This window comes from Pistacia vera, unplaced genomic scaffold (assembly GCF_008641045.1).
Source record: "Pistacia vera cultivar Batoury unplaced genomic scaffold, PisVer_v2 Contig268, whole genome shotgun sequence".
NCBI lineage: Eukaryota > Viridiplantae > Streptophyta > Magnoliopsida > Sapindales > Anacardiaceae > Pistacia > Pistacia vera.
In genome coordinates, this window is record NW_022196077.1 from 89,079 (window position 1) to 107,504 (window position 18,426).

At 34.7% G+C, this 18,426-nt stretch overlaps 3 protein-coding genes across 8 annotated transcripts; 2 read left to right on the forward strand and 1 right to left on the reverse strand.

Annotated features, from left to right (window-relative positions):
• Positions 1-247: 247 nt before the first annotated feature.
• On the forward strand, positions 248-5,332 carry LOC116133294 (probable plastid-lipid-associated protein 14, chloroplastic). 3 transcript variants are annotated; one of them, XM_031419007.1, is made up of 14 exons: positions 248-402; positions 767-1,069; positions 1,164-1,207; positions 1,300-1,378; positions 1,466-1,582; positions 1,789-1,974; positions 2,072-2,158; positions 2,565-2,671; positions 2,764-2,851; positions 3,108-3,188; positions 3,272-3,348; positions 3,570-3,705; positions 4,349-4,411; positions 4,626-5,332. In XM_031419007.1, the coding sequence occupies exons 2-14, from the start codon at positions 776-778 to the stop codon at positions 5,274-5,276; spliced, it is 2,010 nt and encodes a 669-aa protein (XP_031274867.1). In that variant the 5' UTR covers positions 248-402; positions 767-775; the 3' UTR covers positions 5,277-5,332. The 3 variants fall into 3 exon arrangements, with proteins under 3 accessions (XP_031274867.1, XP_031274869.1, XP_031274868.1); XM_031419009.1 differs by having other exon boundaries at positions 4,619-4,868; XM_031419008.1 differs by lacking the exon at positions 248-402 and having other exon boundaries at positions 929-1,069; positions 1,293-1,378.
• A 697-nt stretch (positions 5,333-6,029) lies between these two features.
• On the reverse strand, positions 6,030-10,744 carry LOC116133286 (splicing factor SF3a60 homolog). Its single transcript, XM_031418996.1, has 12 exons — positions 10,440-10,744; positions 10,227-10,340; positions 10,030-10,134; positions 9,660-9,802; positions 9,421-9,517; positions 9,151-9,315; positions 8,397-8,468; positions 7,762-7,920; positions 7,529-7,606; positions 6,981-7,109; positions 6,605-6,751; positions 6,030-6,176 (listed from the first exon to the last, which is right to left on the reverse strand). The coding sequence occupies exons 1-12, from the start codon at positions 10,611-10,613 to the stop codon at positions 6,030-6,032; spliced, it is 1,530 nt and encodes a 509-aa protein (XP_031274856.1). The 5' UTR covers positions 10,614-10,744.
• Positions 10,745-14,716: 3,972 nt separating this feature from the next.
• On the forward strand, positions 14,717-17,926 carry LOC116133336 (vesicle transport protein SFT2B). 4 transcript variants are annotated; one of them, XM_031419049.1, is made up of 6 exons: positions 14,717-15,011; positions 15,130-15,183; positions 15,696-15,769; positions 16,349-16,466; positions 17,345-17,403; positions 17,671-17,926. In XM_031419049.1, coding segments are annotated over exons 1-6 (408 nt in total). In that variant the 5' UTR covers positions 14,717-14,909; the 3' UTR covers positions 17,672-17,926. The 4 variants fall into 4 exon arrangements, with proteins under 4 accessions (XP_031274909.1, XP_031274906.1, XP_031274908.1 ...); XM_031419046.1 differs by having other exon boundaries at positions 14,720-15,011; positions 15,130-15,172; positions 17,638-17,926; XM_031419045.1 differs by having other exon boundaries at positions 14,728-15,011; positions 17,638-17,926.
• The last annotated feature ends 500 nt before the right edge of the window (positions 17,927-18,426 follow it).

The window sequence follows — 18,426 nt, forward strand, 5'->3', positions numbered from 1 at the left end:
AATTTAATTTTTTATTTTACTATTTTATTAATTTTTTATTATCTTATTTTATTATTTTTTTATAAGTATAATATTATTACACATTATTAATGATTTTTAAGATTGTAATAATAAGCAAAGTTGTAAACGGGCAACGACAGACAAGCTGTCCAGACCACGTGGCGTCACCCAGTAGCTCACTGTAGAGTACAAGCAAAAGCCTCACCGGAGAGAATCATTGAGAAACAAGAAGATATTTGCAGGAGGCGGACGCAGACGTGAGCAAAACGCATGGCACAACGCTTCAAGCGTACTTTCTCACGTAACTCTCACACTCTCCTCCTCCTATTTATACTCTTCAACTCTTCTCAAATTCAGCTGTTTCTTCTTTGCTTTTAAGCCGCCTCGTTCCCTTTTTGTTGGGTAAGTTCTCAACAGTTTTATTTCCGAAACATACCCTACATGTGTTAAATTATTCATGCCTTCTTATAATCGTATCTTGTTTCCCATTTCTTTGTATAATTTAATGCGTTGGATTTAAATTTTAAAAGTTTTTTAATTAAGTAGTGGGTAAGTTTCTCAGCAATTGAACTTAAACTTATTCTATATGTGTTGAATGATTCATTTCTTTGTATAATGTATGTTGTTTGTCATTTCTTTGTATAATTCAACGATTTAGATTTAAATATTGATTTTTTTTTTTTTAATAAGTTACTTAAACTGACGTGAGAACTAACGTCTACAGTTGTTTTTGTTTTGAGAATGATTCAAAATTGTCTTTTTGCAGATTGGCTAGATGGCGCTATGTGGGATTGGTTCCAGTCCGGGTTTGGAGGGTGTTGAGAGATGGAGTTTAAGTGGGAATTTGTCGACAAGGCTGATTAGTAGGCAGTTTAGTGGGAAGTCAAAGTCTTGTGTGATGTTTCAGATGAGAAGTTTTGGAGTTCAGTGTTCATTTTCGAGGAAGGTTGTCTCTCGAGTTGAATCTGAGGTTGTTTCTGTGGAGGAAGAAGAGTCAGGGCATGTTATGAGGTTCAAGATGTCTGATTTCAAGATTCTTGATCGTGTTAGCCTTGGCCTTGCTGGGCGGGTATGTTTGTGTGAAGAATTCAAATGTTTTTATGAAAATTTGATGGCAGGGTTTGATTGTTTTTGTGATTTAATTGAACTGAGATTTCCTGTAGGCTGATGAGGTTGTTTTTGAAGCCATTGTGAATGATTCTAACAGGTTTGGTTTCTTTTTTATTTCCTTCTTATTACTTTCTTAAGATATGTTAGACTAAGGCGTGAGTTTATTATGTTTATATTGTGAGATTGCAGCCCTTTGTATAACACAAGAGTTGTGCTTCGAAGACTTACTAGTTTTCACGCTCAGCGTAGGGGCAGACGAGCAATAGAGGTTTGTGAACTTTGTAAACTGATATTTGTGCTGGGTGTTTGGAAGTTGTGTCGTGCTGTAAATCCTAATTATTGGAATGTTTTATAGGTATTGAAGAAGCTTGCTCGTCGTAGACTTATGTATCATTCTTATTCAATGCAAGTTCATGGCTATGTCTCTTCACACAAAAGTAATGGTCGTGGCTCATTTACTCTTGTTCATGGGGTAAGTCATTCCCTACGTAAGATGGATCTATATGCTGCCACTATCCACCTATGTTGCAGAGATGAACATGACAAGCCTCTGTCAAAAACAATTTAGGTTGAAATGAGGCTTGATAGAGTTATCAAAGTTAATGTATCGCACACAGATATGTGTGGAAAAGAAAAAGGATACAAAAGTTTGAGTGTTTCTCTGTTCGTATCTGGCAGTATCATGGCAGTTTTTCTTTACGACATTGGCTTCAACAATCAGATTGGCTTCCAACCTTAGAAGCTACTCTTGCATTGGATGAGGAGGAGTCCGTCCGGAGGGTGGGGGATGACTCAGTTGGAGGACCTGCCGTTTCTCGGCAGTTGCGACTTATTCGAATACTAATGAGGGATCTTCTAATTGGAGTATGTTCCATCACTTCTGGTTAATGAGGCTGTAAATTTTTTACTTACATTAGCAATAAGCTAAAGTTATGGTGTCTTTGTGGTTTATCTGCTTCAGGTGAATTACTTGCACAGCCACGGACTTGCCCATACAGAGTTGAGGCTGGAGAATGTGCACATAAGCCCTGTAGATAGACATATTAAAGTAAGTTCCGGATGATCATGATATAAGAATTATGCTTTATGGCTCTTGTAGTTGATCATGATGTTCTTACAATTTTCCAGTAAAACATCAAGAATATCTTTTTGTATAACCATTGGAAGACATTATGACATATTGAAAGAAATATATATGAGTTAAAGTGTTGACTAATTATCCGTTATATTATGACTGCACATCTGGTTTAATTAAAGTGCTACAACATGCATGCCCATCACCTTATGACGAGTTGATGGTGATTGCAGTAAGGACTTATAGATGCTGTGGGATTTGATTTATGTAGGCTAATAAGATTCTATTGCTCGTAGATGTGGTAACTGCGGCTTCTAATTCTTTTTTCTCTGTTTATCCCATACTTTTACCTATGTAACTTTTGAATTGACCTTCATAGGTAGGAATACTGGGAAATGCTGCTGACTTTTATGAGGATGGTCCAAACAGTAGCACATTGGACAACAACATGGACAGGCGACGAATGATGATTGCATTTGACATGAGGTATGCTGCAAAGTTAATTAACTGAGATTTACAATCGTGTTTTAAGTGAATGTATGACACTCTTGGACCTGATTCTATTTCATGTTGCAAAGATGTGTTGGATTCATGATGGCAAAAATGGTGTTGCGTGAACTTATGGATCCCTTAATCTTCACAAAGTTCAAATCATTCCTCACACAGGTAAAATCTGCTAAATCTTCCACATTAATATGAGCTTTTCAATTTTAGAACTGAAAAACTAACTAAACTTTGGTACTTGTGTTACCTCTATAAACCTTGCTGAAAATGGCTATTTGTTTTTAGAACGTCTACTTTGATTTTCAGGACAAGTGGATGATATGTGCGTCACGTTTTGTGACCCTCTGCAATAATTTGAAGTTAATGTAATGAATTTCATTTCAAATTGAACCATATTTACATTTGTGCGCAAGTACAGGGAAATGATCCTTCATGCTTGCGTGAATTTCTCTTGCAAGTCCTCAATAGGAATTCTCCATCTGGAAATGCTGGACTTCAGGTACATATATTGTTTCTTGATTGTTATTTATTGCTCCATTTCCTTCTTCACTGGAATTCTTAAATCTAGTATTGTTTTTGCAGATACTTGATAGGAACTGGGGAGCAGGTTGGAACCTTCTCTCTTTGTTGCTTGCAACTAAGCCTTCTAAAAGAATAATGTATACCATTCGTCATAACACTGAGCATTTTATTTCTATATTTATGTAGAAACATATAGTTACAAATTTACACAGGTTTGCAAACACAATTTGAATTAGAAACAAAATTGTTTGAAATTAATTTTGCAATTATTTTAATCTATAAATACGCATATTTAATTAGTGATTGCAATTGTGGAGAGACAATGCCATTGTTGACAATTTTTTTTTTTTTTTTGTAGTTGCTTAGATGCTCTTAGACACCCATTTCTATGTGGACCTAGATGGCGAGTAGTCCCATCCATGGATATGATCAGGTGGGGTCTTGGGTCAACTGCAGTGAGAATCACAGAGGAGTACATCTATCGCCAGCCTCAGGTATTTTCCTTTTCTAAATCAAATTGTATGTTGTGGTTTCCACACGGTTCCATCATCATGCATGGATAAGTGTCTACTTGTGTCTTTGCCTGGAATAGTGTCCTGGGAATCTTAACATTGAGAAGCTATGATTTGAGTTCCTCAATAAATTTATTTCTTTGAACTTTGTGTAATTCTAAGTGTGGTCTTACCAGAGTCCTGCTGCCAATTTTTCCTTTTATCACCAATCTGTTGGAAGGGTATGACAATATATCAATTGTTTGTTTTACCACCAATTGATGTTTCAAGAAAACCATATAATATTATGGGCCTTACTATAATTCACAGAGTCACACAACATCTGCTATCTTCAGCGGCATAAGAGTTAGTTTCTGTTAGGTGTACTGTACCCCTTTGTAGCTACAGCCACACCATGTTTCAGACTGAGACCTTCCATGGAGTTCTAGAAAATGTCATGTTGTTTTTTCACTTATCTGAAGCGTGTTGGATAGACATTCCATATCTTCTTGCCACATGCCAAGCTGTACTTTGGAAAATGTTACGTTTGCACTTTAGGCTGTTAAAATATATGGCAGCAACTTACTTTTAAGTTTGATTTTGTGGAAAGATATACAAGTTAACTTGTGATGTTTTTGTGTTTTAGCGTGCTAGGCTTGCGCACTTCATTGAACTAGTGGAAATGCTGAATCCTCATTCAAAGCCAAAGGTAATTAATCATATTATATCTTCAGAACCTTTTAATTTGTTGTTCTTATATAAGTTCCAAACAGTTAATGAATTTGATGTTGGTTTCTTTCTATTAACAATAATGGACTAAATAGAGGCTTTATCAGTGTAGAATTATGGTTCTTGCATGCAAGATACTATAGCTTGCATCTTTTACTCTTAATATATGTACAAAATTTCACTGGAGTGTGCAGAATTGGCTGGAATTCCTACCAGGAAAGTGGCGTCTATTATACTGTACAGGGAGGCACGTAGGATTGACCGTTCGCCAACCTCCTGCACGTGTCCTTCTTGGTGATGTGCATCTAAATATTGTAAGAGCAACAAAGGCAAACACGAGCCTTTTGCTCACCTCTGATATTGGCTACAGAGTGATGATGGGTCAAGATTGGCCCCATGACAAGACTGGTATAACTGGAAAACTGGAAATAAACTCCTTATTTAGATTAACAGCAGGAAGACGGCTGTATCTCAAGGAAGAAAAAACTACAGGGAGATTATCCTTGAGTCAGTCAAATGCCCGCAATTCCTTAGTTCAGAAATTATCAGGTAGCAGATGGAAGAAAGCACTCCCCTTTAAGGAGATCCCATCAAGCCTTCCGGTGGCCAAGCTTGTTTCTGGCGACATTGAGGTGACAATGAGTCTCGACGACCCATTAAATCAAAATGTTGATACTGCAAGAAATGTAGTTCAAGAAGTTCAGACACAAGTTCCGCCAGAAATGTTTGATTTGGCTAAGTTTGTTTGTGGAACATATATCGACTCGAGGCTGTTAGTCCTTCGTGGGGTGAATGGTTCAGCTCTCTTGTTTACAAGGTCTCCTGTAAATGAAAGTTGTAGATAAAAATTTGTTGTATTGTGATTATCATATTCAATTGTACTAGTAGATGGGTTGTATCAGAAGGGTTCCCATCTGTTACCTCTTCAAGATCAGAGACAGAGAGTAGAATGTTGATTTCCAGAGAAATTAATAAAATTATCCGACATTTCGTTTGTAATTACAAATCGGTTATTTGAAATCCAGTAAAACTCTTTATAAGCTTTATTAATCAATTTATTAAAAATAGAAATACATCCCCACTAAATTTTCAAAAAGCCCTCACCATTGGCTCGTATCTATATTTACAATCTTTCTAAAAATGCGGCTGATCTTTAGCATTCTTAATCAAACAGAAATCACAGCTAAAATTCACATATTGAAAGTATTAACACATTTGAGATTCATTCTTTTTTCATTTAAACAGAGTAAACAGATTTTGACGAGTCTAAGGCTACATTTGATGGTGCAAAAAATCCTGACTGTAAAAATATGCTAATTACTATAACAAGTATATAGCAGCATTACATTTCGCCAAGCAGATATAATCCGAACACCTACCCTGACCTGACGCTAGATTGCTGTGTAAACTGAGCCAAACCCAACCGTTACAGTATTACATTGTATCAAGTTCAATGTTTATGAACTATACCTCATATTAGGGGCTCACACGCAAGCCAACCACCAAAGAGTGAAATGGAGATCAAGTTAAGTAACGCTCACCACCTTAGAATGTAATCCAAGAGTAGCTTCTCTCGCATCCCAGAGGTGATCATTTCCTTAGATCAGTCCTTGCCGCTGCAGATCAGTGTATGTCTTCTTGTTGTAGATGTTACCCTCTTTGTCTTCATATTCTTCTTCGAGATCTGGGCGCCACTTGTTCACACCTTGACGTTCTTGTATTTTCTTCCACAGATCTTTGGCTTCCTGCACAATAAAATATTTAGGTTACTTGCTGATAATGGCAAAGAATTTATTAAAGAATGTCATTGCTGCAGTACACATAATTTGCAGTCATCTACAGCTTTTCTCATCATTTTCATACCAAAATCACGACCATTTGATCATGTTGTTTATTCGCCAAAGAAAAAAATAATGGACATGTCAAATGGTCATCAACTGGTTATTAATCAGACTGATCATCAGATCAAATTAACAATTCTTGACCAGATGACTTGAACAATAACATTGACCATTCTTGTTGCAGGTGGAGATTAATATTCCACTGGTTCCAGAAATTCCATAGACAAGTTGAGACAGGGAACTATTCATGACAATGACGTGTTATCACTAAACAATTACTGCAGCAATAAATTCTGGGGGAAAAAGAAAAGAAAGAAAGAAGAAAGATATACCTCAATTGATGTGATTTCATTAAAGTTCTTGGTGTTTGGAATACCAAGGCAACGCATCCCATGTTGATGGCGCCATTCCTTGAAGTGCCGCTCAAAGGCTCTACGCCCCCAGTAGCTGTAGTTCCCACATATCTCACACTTAAATTCCTGAATTAGAGAATCACAATCTTGTGAGCAATAAAAACCTAAAGCAAACAAGTAACAAGGAGTTCCTCATTCTCCAATAAAACTAAGTAACAGCCACTTCATCAATTTTCCTTTTAAATTCGAAATACAAAAAAAAAATAATAATAATAATAATAATAAAAAATTATAAATTATAAATTATAAATCTCCAAAAGCTTGCAGGTATCCTAGAATTAAGACCAGAAAATACCTGTCCCAGACCATGAAGCTTGTACAGCCAATAAGGTATAGGTTTCCCATCCCAACCCATTGGCAATTTCAGGGGATTGTAAATCTGCTGCTCTTCATCATCACTTTCAGTGTCAACTTGTGTCTCCTCCTGCTAAAAATATTCAAAAGCAAGCAACCATTTGTTATCCGATATTATAACAACTTGAGGATTCAATTCATAACAAAAAAACCTAAAAACTCTAAGCACATTCTAGAGTTGAGTTATAGGGAAGCCCAGTGCCTCCCAACTCCTTCAAAAACCGCATGACTAAGTGCTTGTGTTATATACTAGCCATAAATTACATATGCTGCATATAACAAACAAAATCCCACATATAAATGAAATTTAAAAAAGGGAAATGCTTGCAATAGTGTCGGGTGTATGACATCCACAATTCCACCTGAGACGAGTAAACCAAAGCCCCACCCCCATGCATTTGACAGATAGATAGAACCTCAAAGACAGCATCTCTCTTTAAAATTTGAACTAAAATTTTACAAAAAGGATATGGAAAACTATTAACTTACTTCCTCACGTTCTGCTTCCATTTCCTCATATGTCAAAGCTTGTTTCTTCTCAACATTTTGTTTTGTTCGCTCAATTGTCTGCACAAGGTCAAAGAAAACTTGAACAAATAGTAGCCATCAAAAGAAAAACAGCACCACCATGCTTACTATTAGTAAATATAAGCCTAGTAATACAAGGCATATTCCATTTGACCAAGAAGACAAGGACAACTAAGTAAGCAGTAAATGCTAACCTCTTCCAGTAAGTCACACAGTTTTTGCATTTTAGCCTCCATCAAGGCAATGTCTTTTAAATTGCCAACTTCTTGTGGTGGTGCAGCAACCCCATTTTTTTCTGGCCCACGTGAACCTTTAGCAAAATGTTTCTTGTCCAACTTCTCCAGAGGAGTATGCTGCAGCCAAAAAAAAAAAATCACACACAATGAGGGAATAGGTGAACTCAAATCCGAACACAGCTTCAAAGAAATTTTAAGTAACAATATGTTATTCAAAGTACTACTGTCCTGGAAGAAGAAAGAAAATACGTAACACTTAATTATTGAAATCTTCAGACTAGAGAGCATTTCACTGTATATTAACACCTTTCCAAGTCTTTACAATCATATAATCCAGCACCACTCAGCAGGCATCCTAAGATTGGTAAAATTTCATGATTCATAAAATAATGCATTCCCATTGAAAAATTGCCAATACATATCCACACACATACTAGAGATAGCCCATTCCCTCCTTTACCAGTATATTAGCAAATCTTACTAGAAAACTATTTCAGAAACCATGCAACATTAGAAAATATGATCATATTTTAGGTATTTTCATTTCCTCTAGATCTCATACACAATAAAACATAAAAAGCTTGTCCTATCACCTTCGTAAGGAAAAGCCTCTCTGCGCGCTGTTGTACAGTACCACCACTCTTCAGTCCTAATGCAGCCAATGCCTGCCAGGCAAGAAATTGGGAATAACTAAGTAAATAACAGAAGAAGATGCTAAAAGCATATCTATTAAAATTGTACAAGGTCATGCAAATTGAACATATGGAAGTAAAGAACAAAGTGAAGGGATAATCTTCTTCCAAACAGAGAAAAAAATACCATTTCAATCTCCACCACTACAAACCATTCAAAATTCCAACTAATATCGAGCCTTTTCAGAAGGAGCAGTGCTCACCCAAAAAGTCTGAATTGATTCCAAACAGCACCTTAACGCCAAAGAAACTAAGATTCAGATAACCTAGCCTAGAGTTTGAATACACTTTCTTATTATTAGTTCTGTTGACTGCATTTCTAATTTGCATTCAAATTGTCTAAGCTGTTAGAAAACTATATAATAACAAAGATCTACTCAAGCAAATACCTGTCATGTACCACATACAATCAAACAGATGTTCTCAAATTAACTAAACTAACATTAAACAGACAACACCAACTGAAAAAGTCCAAATAATAACCCCAATAATGAAAATTGACACATCCACAGTTTCAGTAATAGGCACAATTACCTAGATTAGTTGTAGATGTCTTTGCAACTATAGATTACAAGTTGTACATATAAAAAAAGCAATTCATGCAACAAAATTACAACCTGGAAATAATGATATGATCACAAATGGTCACCCTTACCTCCTTCAACTTTTCAGGACCCACTTCCATTAGCTCTTCAACAGTGCTGTAATAATCAAGATCTATTACAGTATGCTCAGAAGGAACATGCCCATTTTCTTGATCCTCATTATCCCATCCCGGTATCATGCCATTGGCCCATTGCTCTTCAAAATCAGCCTCAACCTGTCACACATAACAATTAAACATGTCTAAGACAGAATGAAAAACAGAAAGTTTGCCTCGCATCCATGTACAAGACCAAAAAAAAAAAATCACGTTTAGTTTCACCTTTGAAAATATTCTATCCAGATCTTGCAGTGGTTCTGTCCGCTGAAAAAAGTAAATTAAATACTCCAGCAGATTTTCCATATATTCCCTGTACTGCCTGCAGAAAATCATAATAAAAGAATGCATTGCAAGTCTTGAGTGAATAACAATGAAGAAGAAGGTGCAAGTGAAAAGAAATCCAACTTACTAATCAAACTATACAAAAACATCAGAAAACAAAACAGTCCATGAACAGTTACCTAGTCATCTTCATCTTGCGGGGGATCTTAAGTGGCTGTGAGAAAACATCAAGGTAAGCAGAGTATTCAATGTGTTCTCCAAACTTAGAGTTAATGTACTGATTGAACAGTTCATGCAAGTCTAGGAACCGTCCAAAGGCTTCCTGAAAACAAAATTTATTCAAAAATTGACGGTGAGAAGTAATTCAAAAATAATAACGAAAACGAAAAGCTGTTATCTAATAGACAAACAATATCCAAATCCCACGAATATTATCTTTACACTTTCAATTCATAAATTTTCTTCTTCTTCTTTACTTGAAGACCCCTAAATTGCATACAATATATTATGTAATATCAAGCGTTGATTAACTAAATTCGCCTTACACACCTCTCCACTGAACTCAATTAGCGGTTCCTCTTTTAGCAGATTTTCATATTCCTCATTAGCATCAACAACACGTGCAGCCGGATGCCTCCTATGGTACTCACGAATCTGCACATAAACAAAAATTTCACTATAAATTTTAGTAACCAAACTTCGAAGCAACTTCCAATTCTAAAAATCAAAACAAAAAAATAAGTAACCTCTTTCAATCTATCGTAAAATGCACTAAACACATTTGTTCCTGTCGCAGTTTGGCCTCCAAGAGCTGCAATCTCATCCTTCCTCGCATTATCTTTATCTTCATAAATCTCAACCTACAAAAATAAAAAACAAAAACAAGCAAACGATGCGGTATAATTAAACTCTAACTTTGCAATAAAAGATGCCAAAATTCAAAGTGTAGGATAAATTACGAGTTTTTCGGTAGTGGCGGTGATTGTATCGATCATGTTACGGACGCGGTGAGTCTGAAACAAGCGGCCCTTGTTGGAGGTAGGCTCGGTCTGTAGATCCTTCACTACAAGCCGTTCCAGCCGCTCCACTTCCTCGTGAGCCGCGCGAGTCACCTCCAGTAGAGTCGACGACATTGTAGCTCTCTCTCTCCGCCAGAGCCCGATCCGGAGGGGTTAGGGTTTTTCCAACTTTCTTATTACTAAATTGATAACGAAACTACTGGACTGCAAGTAGCAGAAGGAAGTCGGCGTCGTTTTACAGTGACGTGGCAAAACTTCATTGGATTATATAAAAAAAACCTCCCTAGCCCCATATGTTTGGTGTTTTTTTTTTTAACCGTAAACACCTGCTAGTCTCGGAAAAGCCACCTTATCCCTCATTTTGCATTTTATGTGAACCGCTAAATCATTTTGTTTAAGTTTGAAAGAAATAACATTTTTACTACTCGTCTAAATTTAATCAATCAACGCTCAAAATCTGTCAATAATGTTTGTTGATGCAAGATTTATACCGATTAGAGTGATCTAATTGATCTTGATGAAATCAGAATCAATGTGTGTGTAATCAATTAAAATCAACAATATAATAACTTTAAATACAAAGAAAGTAAACAAAAGAATTTTAAAATGTTTCGACAAGTTTTAATTTTAAGCTTACGCCCACTGTATTTCTTATTTCTTAGAGAGATTACAAGAAATAATAATATACCTAAAATAATTTACTAACCCCTCTCCCATTGTTGGAGGGGGTTTATATACAAAATTTTTACAAAGAAATGAGCAAAATTAAAAGAATTACAATCAAGATAGAAGTATAACTCCGATATTCTCGCAATTCAGCGTAACCTAATGGGACTCTAACTTCTCCAAACTTAATGAAAAAATCACACACAATAATGTTAAAGGGTTAATATATTGTTTAGAAGTTAAATTGTTGATAAATTTAAAGGTTTAATAGATGACATTTCCAAAACTAGTTAAAACTCAATATAAAAAAGATCAAACACACATAGGTTAGCGTAGAAATACTAACAGATACCCACTAAAAAAGGCCAAACATAGAGAAGTTATGGTAAATTTCTGAAATCAGTGAATGCTCCATTAAAAAGAGCAAACACGGGATTAACTATGTTAACTCTTTTTATATAATTTCATAATTAGAGGTGGAATAAATGGACTGAGTTAGACGAGTTAACCCTAACCCGACCCGCATTAAAGAAGGTTTAACTTGCACCGCTAATAAAGCAGGCTGGGTTGGACCTAACCCGCATGCAACCCCCGAGCGGGCTGGGTTGATATATGGCAACCCGACGACCCGCGGATTGCTGTTTTGTTTTTTTTTTTAAAGGACCCACCAACTCTCCGGGTTGACCTACGGGTTGGCTGAAAAAAAAATTAATTTTTTTTAAATACCCCTTTTATCTTTGAAATATAGTCGTTTTATAGTAGTTAGAAGGGTTTTTTTGGTCATTTTTTTTCTATAAATTGGCCCTAAACTCTCATATTTTCTCACATCCCAAATTCTCTCATTTTCTCTAATGAAATCTCTCAATTATTCTCTTTGTTGTCAATTTGCTCTTATTTTAATTTTTATTAGTTTTTGCAATTTTCAATTCATATTTCCATATTTCAATTCTCATTCTTTAATTTTTTTTTTCTTCTATATCATTTTTTTTTTAACTACAGTGGATAGATATTTCTCTCCCATCAATTTCGATGATGAAGGAAACTACTATCCTAGTCCCACTGAATTTACTAATATAAATGCAGCAGATCCAAATAGTCTTGCTTTCCTAGTCTCAGAATCCGATACACCTCAAAATATACCCCCGATTCCTCCCCATGCTGCTACAGCTCCCGGTGGTTCTAGAAGTCGTCCTTGTAATCGTCATCCTCGTCCAGCTTCATCTCAAGCTAAAGCGAGTTCATCAACTGTTGTCGAAACCGACGACAGACACACATCAGACGTTTGGGTACATTTCAACAAGTTTTACGAGATAGAAAATGAAGTTCAAGTGAAGAAAGCAAGATGCAAGTATTGTGGAAATATTTATAAAGCTGATTCAGGTAATGGTCCTAGTACTTTAAAAAGACATGCTAATAAACATATTGTTCAACATGGAAATAGAGAAACCAATCAAACTCAAATAACTAATATGGGTACTACTTGGCGTTATAATTCTGATGTATATAGAAGACAATTAGCTTTATATATTGCTGCAACTGATCAACCTATTAATATGGCTGAAGATAAATATTTTGAAAGAATTATTAAAAATTCATTTTTTCCAGGATTTAAAAGTTATCCTAAAACTGCAACTAGAAATGATTTAATAAAATTATTTGGGAAAATGAAATTAGAATTAAAAAATAAAATACATAATTGTCATGTTATTGTGGCTCTAACTGTCGATATTTGGAGTGGTAGAGCTAAACAAGATTATATTTGTGTGACTAATCATTATTTTGATAACGAATGTAAATTAAATAAATCTTTATTAGGATTTAGATTAATGGATGTAGATCATAGTGGTCAACAAATTTATAATAAAATTATTGAAATTTTAGAAGATTATGATGTTATTAATAAAGTGATAAGTTTAACTTTAGATAATGCAACTGCTAATGTTATAGCTATAGATTTTTTTTAAAGTAATTATCATTTTTATAACAATTTGAAGTTTTTTCACCAATGTTATGTATGTCATATTATTAATGTAATTGTGAAAAGTGGTATGAAAACAATTAAAGAAAATATTGATAGAATTAGGGATTGTTTAGCTTGGATTACTAGTAGTAATAAAAGAAATGCTGAATTTCAAGATGTTTATATAAAATCAAATATATCTCCTAGAACTTTTGCATTAGACATGCCTGTTAGATGAAATAGTACTTATTTAATGCTTGATTCATGTTTACCTTATGCAAATTTAATTAATTATTTTGTAGCAAATAATAGATGTCCTCATTATTTGGTAGAAAATGATTGGCATATAGCTAAAATATTTCATTATTTTCTTAAATTTTTTTACCAATCCACTTTATAACTTTCTGGTGTGTATTATCCTACTAGTCCATTGATAATACATACAATTATTAAAATTTCAGAGTTATTTGAAAAAAACAAAAACAATGAAATTTTAAAGGAACCAATAAAGGCAATGGAATTTTTTTTTAAATATTGGAAACCCATTCATTTTCTTTATTGTTTAGATGTTATATTTGATCCTAGAATTAAAGTAGCAGGTTTAGAAAGTGGTTTAGACACATTAACTGAAAATTTACAAAACGAAGCATATGTTAATCAACTATGAGAGGTAAAAGATTGTCTTACAGAGGTATATTTTCAATATGAAAACAGGAATGGGAACCCGCAAAGATGCAAAATACCCAGGGAAGTTGCATCAGAAGAAACAAATGAAGATTTATACTCCTGGAGTGCATTTAATAGGCCGAAGAGGACCCGAACCCGAAGCACAACCTCCTCTTCAGAAGCACCAACAACGTCAAAGAATATACTGTCCTCCATGCAGTTGCAGAGTAATGAGCTTCAACAATATTTGGGAACCCCTAAAATGTTACCAGCAGATCCACAATAAAGAGCCAACTTTGATGTCTTAGAATATTGAAAAACCAGAAAATGTATTTTTCTGGTATTATCAAGACTTGCCTTGGATGTTTTCGCTGTTCCTATCTCAACTGTCTCATCTGAACAAACATTTAGTGCAAGTGGAAGAATTTTAAATGAAATGAGGACTAAACTTTCACAAAAAATGATTGAAGTCCTCACATGTCTTTGAGATTGGATCGTGCTATCAAGATCAATATGAGGTTGTCGACGATACTTTAATAGAATCATTTTAATTTTGTAATATAGATGATACAGATGAGGGAGGTTCTAGTCAACCCCCAAATTGGTTGTTTTATGAATTGTAACTTGATAAATGAATAAATCTAATTTTCTTATATTATAATTTTATTGTATTAAAATTGAATTAATATTTGAAATGTTAACAAAAAAAATTTAATTTAATTGAATTATTGATATTTTAAAAGTTAACTAAAAATTATTATATAAAAGAAAAAAAGAAAATCTAAAAAAAATGACTAACCCGGCCCGGCCTACACTATAACCCGTCGGGTTTGAGTTGATGGTCAGACTGAACCAACCAATTCTAACAAGTGACAGGCCTAACCCGGCCGTCAAAAGTCTCAACCTGCCGCGGGCCGGGTCGGGTCGGTCGGGCTGCTTTTCCAACATCATAATTAGTATAGAGTATTTTTCTGCTTTACAGGCCGGTAACCGCTGAGGAAAAAAAAAAAAATGAAAGCTTGTTGTATTCACTTTTAGGGAGCCCACTTCTGTTTCTTTTCCGGTCTACCTCTCCTGCTCTCCTTCTCAGTCTCTCTAAAAGATTAAGTAAAGCTTAAATGTGGAAGCTGAAGCAGCTGATACCGGGGGACGATGATGACAGAGAGGCGAGCTTGTCGGATGAAGAATCAGACGGCTTCTGTTCCCTCTCTTACACGCAGGTAGTTCTTTCAACATAACTCACAATTTTCCCCTTCCTTTTTTCAGTCATTGACTTGTTTCGGTCATCAAGATTCATCTTTTAATTCAAAGCCTTTGTGGGTGTTTTTTCTTCTACAGAGAATGTATGCTTTCGCTGCGTGTTTGGTCGGTGGTTTCGCTTGTATGTTTCTGGTACAAAGACTTCTGAATTTTTTTTTTTTTTTTTTTTTTTTGGTCAGAAAAAAATAAATGAGTCGATATGTGTATGTAAAAATCAAAATGTAGCGTAAATGTGTATTAATTCTGGCTTTGATTTTGGAAGCAAGAACTGCTTTGGGTTTTACTTGTAAAAAGCTTGTGAAAACTGAAGTTATGTGAACTGAAACAATGATAATATGAGACGCTTGATGCCTAAAACTTAATTCTTAATTTGAATATTATCAAAATTTTCCACTTTTTATTTCTTATATGGTTAGAATAGCATGATTTAGTTTGGTTGGGGGCAAAGTTTAGGAAGCTTCATAATGAGAAATTGCTCATTTAAAGGAGAAAATTCTAGATTTTTTAGCAATTGAAATATGAATTTTGAAAGATTTAAAGATGCATAAGGGAATTTATCGTTAAGTTGCTCACTGAAACCAAAAAAAAAACTAATCTATTGGTGGTTCTTCAACCTTTTCTCATAACTTTTGCTTCTTTTGCAGTCAATGATTGTGTTTCTCAAACCCATCAAATTCGCAATATTATTCACCTTTGGCAACGTATTGGCAGTTGGAAGGTGGGTTGACTGATGCATCAAGCTATGAGTGTTACATATTAATTTTTTAGATTTTCTGCTACTTACTCTCTGATGATATCCAGAGCTAAAAGTCCCTACAAGTTTCTTAGTTTTGGTGATTTCATCAATCATATTGTAGGAATCATGGTATTTTCTTAATAATAGAAACTGTGGTCAATCTGCTTGTTTTGCTTCTTCAGTTCATCTAAAGAAAATGGAGGCTCTCATGAAAGTTTCTAATTCAGGACATTCAAAAATATAAAAATAGAATCCGATATAGTTTTTCCCGTGTTCAAAGATTCAACCAAATTGCTAAATTTGCTCTATCCTTATCCATATACTAACATATGGATTTTGCTGACTTCAACAAATGCATCCAGACTGTACATCTTCCAATAATTTTCACCTGTCAAAGTTGATAATAAGTTGGTTTATATTGAAGAGAAGACTTTATGATGTTCAAAGTTGTGTCTATTGTTTTCAGCATGATTTCTTCCTGCAGTCACTTTAACTTGGTTCAACTGAATATTATTGTTCTGAATGTTTCTCAGATTCTAAATTCCTTTTCATGTTTGGCAGCACAGCCTTCCTTATTGGACCTGAACAACAGTTAAATATGATGTTTGATTCCACACGTCTTTATGCAACAGCTGCATACCTTGGATTTGTTGTTATAGCTCTCATTTCTGCTCTCTGGGTATGTTTACACTCTTGATCCTGATTCCCATTTTAGTAATGAGGTGTTGTGAGTTAAAGTGAAAGCTTGGAAGATTGCATGCAAAATACCTAGGATATATGACGATATTGAATAGGGTTCCCCTGCTTAGATTGTTCAAATTTGCTAGTCCAAAAACATATCTTGATACAGTGTTCTATTCTACTGGATGGATCTTTCTCAGTTCACAGAACTATTTAGTAAATGAAATATATGGTTTCTGTTTAGATTTTGTTTAGTTCATATCTATCAAGAAAGAATCTGATGGCATTTCCTGACGATTTTCTTGTTAGATAAAATATCTTCTTTGACACCTATCTCCACTTCATTGAATTTAAAAAATTGTATGATTGATTTTTTTTTTTAAGCTCATTGAATACCAGAGAGTTTTTATATTTCTAAATGCTTGCGAATTGTAAATTCCAAGTGGTGAAACATTTAATCATTTTTTTCTTTATCAACACCATGTGCCTCCGTAAGCTGCCTCAGTTCATGTCATCAAGAGAATTTTTTATGCATCTGTGTGTGTGTGTGTCTCTCTCTCTTGCTCATGTTCATTGAGATGCTGAAATGGATCCAAATCTTCAAACCATCAGAACTTTAACAAAGTGATGAAAGTTAAAAACGTGGGAAACATACTTCAAGTTCAGTTTCACCTATTTTTAGTTTCGTACTCATAATAGCATACATTTTAATCCCTGTGTCCATGCATTTTTTTATGCCAGTAGTTCTGCTGTTATTCAGCTTTATTTCAAATATGCCTTAAGGATGAGAGCAACTTTGGCATTGTTTCGATGTTAATGATATGATTTTTTGTTGGTTTAATCAGTTCTCACTAATACTTTATTTGAATGTTGCAGATCCATAACAAAATTCTAACAATACTCGCAATCATTTGTGAAATCTGTGCTCTTATCTGGTAAGTTTGCTTTTCGCCTACATCCATCATTTTGCTGGCAGACACTGGCACACTGCCTTGATTTCTTTTTTACTGAGTTTTCGCATTTCTTCAATTCTATTCTTTGGTGCTTGCTCTTCTAACCCACACTCCTCCGGCAAAGATAGTCTGATTTTGGATCAATTTTACTTGTTTCATTTTGAACTATTATCTTATACACACTGCTTATGTTATTTTCTTTTGGAATTGCTACAGGTACAGTCTAAGTTATATTCCTTTTGCTCGCAGAATGGTTTCTGAATTAATGGTTCGATTTTGTGACACTGAGCTCTAGACAATGCAAACTCAGAGGACAGTATTTAGATGAGACACTGTAGCGGTCTGTTTTCGCTCAAGGTTATTTGATTGATTTGTGTTTTCATGGCTTGTGATTGTTATAATAGTGACATTTGAGAAAAGAATTCTGTGAAGGCCAATGCCAACATTAGCAACAACACTAATTTGTGAAGCTAATTTTTTTTTACTTGGTTGAAATTTTATCTTATGACTAAAAGATCAGCTAATTTATGTGTAGACATTACAAATGAAAACCTTAATTTTGGATATTATTTGGGACATGTTGCATTCTTCGTCATCAAATGAATATACAAATTTCTCAAGTTAAGTGATGAATCAATTTCGTTATGGATGTAATAAATTCTTCTGTATGTATGCTGTTGTGCGGTAAATTTAATGAGCATGGATTTATACCATGTGCCCCAAGGATCTACTATTGTTCAATGGTACATCTACGGCATGTGTCAATCCACCTTGAGCTAATTCCATTTAAAACTTCACTTATAAGTTTGCTACTGTGACATTGGTTCAGATACCTCACTACATTTTTTTAAGGAACTGGATCTGGATTCTTGAAATAAATTGGAACTTATAACAATGGTTCTGGTTCCAATTTTGGGTACCTTAGGAAAATTTTTCACCTCGCAAAAGTTTATAAAATGACCAAAAAAAACCCTTAAAAACCTTATAAATACCCCCCACCTAGCA

What these genes read in the sequence shown, in the direction of transcription:
- LOC116133294 (XM_031419007.1), top strand. Translation starts at nt 776, where the DNA reads ATGGCGCTATGTGGGATTGGTTCCAGTCCGGGTTTGGAGGGTGTTGAG. An exon ending in GCCTTGGCCTTGCTGGGCGG is followed by an intron (nt 1,070 to 1,163) that starts GTATGTTTGTGT and finishes GATTTCCTGTAG; the next exon opens with GCTGATGAGGTTGTTTTTGA. An exon ending in CTGTAGATAGACATATTAAA is followed by an intron (nt 2,159 to 2,564) that starts GTAAGTTCCGGA and finishes TGACCTTCATAG; the next exon opens with GTAGGAATACTGGGAAATGC.
- LOC116133286 (XM_031418996.1), bottom strand. Translation starts at nt 10,613, where the DNA reads ATGTCGTCGACTCTACTGGAGGTGACTCGCGCGGCTCACGAGGAAGTG. An exon ending in TAATTGAGTTCAGTGGAGAG is followed by an intron (nt 9,803 to 10,029) that starts GTGTGTAAGGCG and finishes TTTTGTTTTCAG; the next exon opens with GAAGCCTTTGGACGGTTCCT. An exon ending in AGAGGCTTTTCCTTACGAAG is followed by an intron (nt 7,921 to 8,396) that starts GTGATAGGACAA and finishes TTTTGGCTGCAG; the next exon opens with CATACTCCTCTGGAGAAGTT.
- LOC116133336 (XM_031419045.1), top strand. Translation starts at nt 14,910, where the DNA reads ATGTGGAAGCTGAAGCAGCTGATACCGGGGGACGATGATGACAGAGAG. An exon ending in GTTCCCTCTCTTACACGCAG is followed by an intron (nt 15,012 to 15,129) that starts GTAGTTCTTTCA and finishes TTTCTTCTACAG; the next exon opens with AGAATGTATGCTTTCGCTGC. An exon ending in AACGTATTGGCAGTTGGAAG is followed by an intron (nt 15,770 to 16,348) that starts GTGGGTTGACTG and finishes CATGTTTGGCAG; the next exon opens with CACAGCCTTCCTTATTGGAC.